The following is a 6,076-nucleotide window of genomic DNA, read 5'->3' as shown; positions in this document are numbered from 1 at the left end:
ATGGAAACTTCAGTCTGTAATACAATGTTACAGATATTATCTCACTTCATCCCACCCAAGGATGTTTTTTGTTGGACTTTTGGGGTGAAAACAATACTTTACAAAAAATGACAAAAGATTGGAAAATTTCATGATTAAGTCAGCAATTGTTAGCTTTGAGTTCTAATGATTCACCACAAGATTTGCATTGGCAGACACTATAGAAAGCAGAGGGATACCACCTTGCAAATTTTAAAATCTACCTCAATATTTTCTCACGTGAGCAAGGAAGAATTCTAGCCAGCGACAGAACAGGAAAGCTGGCGATATTTCCTGAGTGACATGACAGAGCGGGGTGGAGTTGGTCAAAGCTTGTGTAAATAGGTAAAATTAGCTGCTATCAGGAGAAGCTTCTAAAAAGGCCAGTAAAAGGGATAGTCTACCTTCACAAATTTGCTATTCAGACTTCAGTAGCAGAAAGATGGTTGCCCATCATGTATTTGAATAACAAATTTGATTTCTATAGCTTGTCTTTTGAAACCGTACAGGTGTTTTCGCTTATTTGAATCAAGTCTCACATAGATTGTTTTTTACAACACCGAAGTCGCTGGGTAATATTTACACAATAGCAATCATACTTAACTTCAGTTAACACACAGTCTAAAAACCGGACAACCCTTAAGATGCAATTTACCATTATGTCTAACTAGCAGGCAATGTCAAAGACCCATCCATTTCTTCTTTTTCATTTGCCCCTGCAATGTTTGCTTCCACCAGTCAGTCCCTTTCCTGTCTCTCCAGAACTAACAGGATAGAAAGCAGCAAGGGGGCAATTAGGGGGGGTTGTTTGTTGGTTGTTACTGTACCTGTAGCCAATCACATGAACTCACCCAGGCATGAGACACGACAGGGGGAAATAAAAGTGTTTTTATTATTTGTTCATATCCAGCAGATTACATCGGACATCCAAGCAGGGAACATAACTAACGAATCTCATCACTAGTAGGTCACTCGGCCCAACAGAAAACTCCGTAGTAAACCAATTGGGCTCTCCCTTCTCAGTGACACCGCTTCCTCTGGTCTGGTCTCAACTCGGTCCTCCTCTGGTATGGCCTCAACCTGGTCCTCCTCCAGGAACTGGCCCATGTACCAGGAGGAGCCCAGCAGGATGTGGCCAGTGGCTTGCATGGAGAAGACTGTCCATCGCAGGGCTTCCCTTCAAATTAAGAAGTGCCCATTAAAACATTATTCATTCCTTAATTGTCAGACACATAAACAATCTCCGATTAGATTAACAAAAAGCATGATCCTTTTTTCCTCCATCCAGAGTCTAAGCTCAATCAGTTTGGAAAAGTAATCCTCTCCCACGAGGTCCATGCCAGAGTTGATCCCCAGCACCTCTTTGTGATGACATAACTGGTTATAGAATAATAATAATCTCGGGAGGAGAAAAAAAAAAAAAAAAAAAAAACGAGCCCATTTCAACTCTGCCGCCCACACCGTTTCCAATAAGACTACTGTATGTGATGCTATTCAACGCCATTGTGCAGCTGGTTACAATAAACACGTTTGGTTTAGAGATTCAGAAACCAAACAGATTATAATGGCCTTTATTTTCAGTTATAACAATGTAGTAAACATCCTTTACAATATTATCCGACGTGGCACAATAAAAAAAAAAACACTCGATTATTAGTCACTTGGCCTAAATTACTTGTTAGAAAGATTTTAAGCATTTACTGTGTGGGGGACACACTCCGACAAAATAAATGGGCAACATCTAAGTATTTTCTGGACTATAAGGCACGCCTAAGAGAACATTTTCCCATGAATATGAAAATGCGCATATAACTGGTAAATAATATCGGAAATGCATAATTAAAATGAAATAGTCGTACATAGTTTCCATTTATGAATGAATTGAATCGTCTTTTCATTCATTGATTGAATGTTGTGAAATATTGTATGCAACTATATTGGACAAAGTACTACCGGTAAAACATGTACGTAATAAAGAATTTAAAGAAAATAAGGATGAAAGCCCACTAGGTTAATTTAGTTGTAAAAGCTCAATTTCCTAATATTTATGTTTATTAAAAAAACAAAACTTTTTTTTCCCCCACGCAACCATTGCTCTTACTGCAGTTTCAATGTAATGTGCCTAACAGTTCGGCACGCCTTACATATGAGACAAATAGGAGGAATATTTTAAGGGGGTGTGTCTTAAAATGTTGATAGGCCTTACGCTCGAGAAAATGCGGTAAATATCATGTAAAGGTTTCTATAGTAATATGAAAAAACCTTTCATTTTTGACATTCCATAAATGCAAAAAAAAAATGACTAGGATTTTTTCACATGACAGCATGTAATGATTGCTTTAACTTATTTTACCATTTTAAAATAAATCCATCAACTCATTTCCTACTAGTGTACAGTGTGAACAAAGAATAATGGGTTAGTGGACTCACTTCAACATCTTTTTGCCCTCGTAACAGCGCACATCATAGGATAAGGAATAAACGCCGTACAGCGTCGCTCTGACATTCAGGCAGCCGATGAAATCTCTAGGGTCGTTCTTGTACAGGTCAAAAGTCAGCTTTGCCACATCTGTCCGGTGCTGAGGCCTGTGTTCGCTGAGCTCGTGTCTGGAGGGAATGAGCTGAGAAGACACGGTTAGGTCAAAATGACGCCATGCTTGGCTTCGGCCTTGTGGGACACTGAGATAAGGTCGTCGGACTGGATATAGAAGACAGACAACGATATTTAAAACTGCCTCACACACTGCAACTTAAACAACTACCGGACGACCAAACGATTCTGACTAAGGCCATCTATCCTGCCTTACTTTCCACATTAAGGCAACTGACTCACAGTGCCATCAAGTGGCGTATGAGTCACAGTACCTGAGCTGGGCTCCACCTCTGGCCCTCCTCCAGCGCCATGAAAACAGTGTTTTCAGGAAGCGTGGAGAAGAACTCTTCCGTGTCCACACCTGTGCCATCCTCATCCAGTACCAGGCTATGGGCACACTGTACACTTAATGAGTCGCTCACCTTGACAAAGCAGAGAAAAATACGATTAGGAATTAAAGTCTGCAATGCGCAAAAGTGAATTGCAATGCTAATACTGTACTGCATAAAATGAAAGGCAGTGTTGCTACGGTTACCTTAAAAATGTAAGATACGATACAGATTACCTCATTTCAAAAGCAAATACACTGTTACTGATTAGTTGGCTTGAAAAGCAACAAACTTGTATTACCATGTTTACTTTTGATTTATGTACAGATGAAAAGTGTAGCGTCATCGGTTTTGAAAGTCAATCGTCTTAAAAAAAAATTCAATTATTTTTTGATAAGCACCAAAGAACATCTCCTCAACAAAACTTAAATGCATGTATAACATAGAATGCATGCATAATTCAGATTTAAAATAAAACTATGAATTTATGCTCGTCAACACAGTTTTTTGTTAGCTTTGCGTGAAAAGAGTGAAAGATAAGGCCAGTTTCAAGTATTGTCCAAATGCCAACAAAAATCCCAAAATGATGAGGGGCAAAACAGAGTATTTGAGCTTTTCTAAGAAATGCACGTATTCGCATGCACCACAAAAGGAGCTGACAGAGGCCACAATGATGACTTTTAGTCAGAAGATGACATCATCAAATAATAATTTTCAAATTCCAGATAAGATATCTAAACTATCTTGAATATAAATTTATTGTATATGTATAATATGAAATACAAAATGTTTGTATAGGCAATGCAACAAAAATAACTTTATAGTAGACTTTAATATAGCTCTTTGACATGCCTCGATCAGTTCCACTCTACTTTGCTGCTACGTTGTCTTCTTTAACATTGTTTAACTTTACAGCACTTTGTCACCAGCACAGAGTTGAACAAACGTTCACATTTTTCACCTTGACTGAAACCTTTATTACCGAACATGCGGGTTGAAAAAAAAATCCACGTCCTTCCATTGAGCTGCTAGCTCAGTAGTTACTGCACATTGTTGCCATGACAATGGAACTAAATTTATGAGGCTATCCACAGGCTTATCTTCCAAAGTAGTAACTTCAACTAGACTACCTTACAAATTCATATATCAGTAACCTAAATTTGTTGGGTTTCCTATTCTCACACCTTGCTGATCAGGTCTTCCAACGCATCCGCCACGATTCCTTTCTTCAAACTGCGGTCAGCATTAGTCACTCTAAAAGGTTTCTGCCGAGGTGCTCGTCTTGACAGAAGCTGCTGGGTCATGGACGCGCTGGCGGTCACACACCTGGAGGAGGATGTCAGTTTGAAAATGACGTAAACGGCCTTTCCTTGTAATTTCCTTCCAGGAATAGTCATCTTACTTGGAGAAGGAAGACGGGGTCAAGAGGTTGAGAGATTTCCAAGCATAATCCATTGCCGGGGGAGAAAGTGTCAAAACCTGTATGATGAATCTGGAAATCAAGTCAAAGTTGTTCTACATTACACAAAAAAAAGAAAAAGACTGATCATGTTTTCTGATGTCTTCCCAAAAGTAAAAGCATCCACCCTTCTTTCTCCAGACGACTGAATCACGACAGAAGCTGGCCAGTGAACTATGTCCTCTATTTAAGCAAGAGAAAAGGAATTAGTGTCAAAGAGCAAAACTGCATGGTCAACTCTCTGGACTGGCACCAAGTGTATAAAGTTCAACCAAAATGCCTTTTTTTGGCATGATATTTATTTTTACACAGATTTGTGTGCTCTTATGCGCACAAAAAGTCACAGGAAACGCAAAACCACAGAAAATTGAAGTCGCTAAAGCTTGTTGTTTCTTTTACAATGATATAACCTTGTGGTTTCATTGCAAAGTCCCTGGTCTTTTTTTTTTCTACACCCTTGTTAGACACAAGACCACCCATCCAGATGTTGAAGAAATGGAGATATACGATTTGAACGAGCACTTTTGCGATACATTTTATCAAATTTGCCTTAGTACCCAATGACAAAGTGAATGTCCGGACTCTGGATAACTTGTGCAAATATGAGAAGAATCCCTGCATGGTAAGTTTTGTTTAGCTCTTAAATACAGATGACCATTTTTTAAAATGCAATTCCCTTATCCCATTTTTATTCCAGACAACTATCCTTGGATTAAGCAAAAACAAAACAAAAAAAACGTGGGAGTATATATAGCTGGGTTCTCAAATTGTAGCCACCGTCGTAATGGTTTAATATTGGTACGGCTTGCATCTGCGCTAATAAGTAAGACAGGGCTCAAGATTGTGAGTCATTCACTTAAAAATCTGACTTCAATGATTATGTGCGCATGTAAAGAAAAAAAATGATCCCGGCTCTTGAGTAAATTGAGCTTGACAGTTGACACTCCAGCTATATAACGTCAAGGTTTCCTCAATTTGCAGTGATTTAAGATTCCCCTAATAGATTTAATAATGTCTTTTTAATACCATAAATTTACATATTTGTTCCCCACACCCACTCCCCATTCGCCTTTCTTTCGGGAACGACAAAAAAATCCCCAAGTTTCGCTTTAACTGAAGGACAAAATATAACAAAAAATACTGTTTTCAGAACGTCCAACGTCAAAAGATGAGAAATATACAACATTAGGAGGCATAATTGCAAACTACAACCGAAAAAAAGGTCGACATATCAGACTTACGTTCTGTGTGTACGCCTGAATTTGTCCGAATGTGGCAATTAATATAACACACCTGGGTTCACGTTTCTGGGGTGGTGTAAAAGTCATATGACTTCCGGTCATAATCGCCATGTTTTTTTTTTATTTTTGTTTTTGTACATTAAACTTTTATAACGAATGTATTTGCTTATCATTATGAAGCATTTTTTCACATACAATGATTACTATTTTATTCTCATGAAAATGTATATCGTTGAGAGAAAACGTCGCAGTGTATGATTTTATGGTTCAACGTTATGGCGCGAATAATTTAATGGCGCCGTTCAATTTTCACTGGGTTACGGTGCTGCTTTTACTTGTTTGTTTCTTGAGAAGTGGACATAAAAATGTGTAACATGCTTGTGTAGGCGCAGAATGTGAGGTGCCCTACAATTGTGTAAAATATATTTTAAAAGTG

General features: G+C 38.4%; 1 protein-coding gene across 1 annotated transcript; it reads right to left on the bottom strand.

Moving 5' to 3' along the window:
- Positions 1–888: 888 nt before the first annotated feature.
- On the bottom strand, positions 889–5,711 carry cidec (cell death inducing DFFA like effector c). Its single transcript, XM_088337226.1, has 6 exons — positions 5,641–5,711; positions 4,343–4,432; positions 4,125–4,266; positions 2,884–3,033; positions 2,449–2,639; positions 889–1,195 (listed from the first exon to the last, which is right to left on the bottom strand). The coding sequence occupies exons 2-6, from the start codon at positions 4,393–4,395 to the stop codon at positions 979–981; spliced, it is 753 nt and encodes a 250-aa protein (XP_088193352.1). The 5' UTR covers positions 4,396–4,432; positions 5,641–5,711; the 3' UTR covers positions 889–978.
- Between the last annotated feature and the right edge of the window lie 365 nt (positions 5,712–6,076).

Source organism: Urocampus carinirostris, chromosome 6, assembly GCF_059441175.1.
Source record: "Urocampus carinirostris isolate Australia breed hairy pipefish chromosome 6, RoL_Ucar_1.0, whole genome shotgun sequence".
NCBI classification, from domain to species: domain Eukaryota; kingdom Metazoa; phylum Chordata; class Actinopteri; order Syngnathiformes; family Syngnathidae; genus Urocampus; species Urocampus carinirostris.
Note: the sequence above shows the minus strand (reverse complement) of the source record. Positions and strands in the feature narration are given on the sequence as shown.

Bases quoted from the DNA above. Each gene is read 5' to 3' on its own strand.
- cidec (XM_088337226.1), bottom strand. From the start codon at position 4,395: ATGGATTATGCTTGGAAATCTCTCAACCTCTTGACCCCGTCTTCCTTC. The intron at 4,267-4,342 runs GTAAGATGACTA...ATCCTCCTCCAG, and splicing joins ACCCCGTCTTCCTTCTCCAA to GTGTGTGACCGCCAGCGCGT. The intron at 1,196-2,448 runs GTGAGTCCACTA...CTTAATTTGAAG, and splicing joins GAGGGCAAAAAGATGTTGAA to GGAAGCCCTGCGATGGACAG.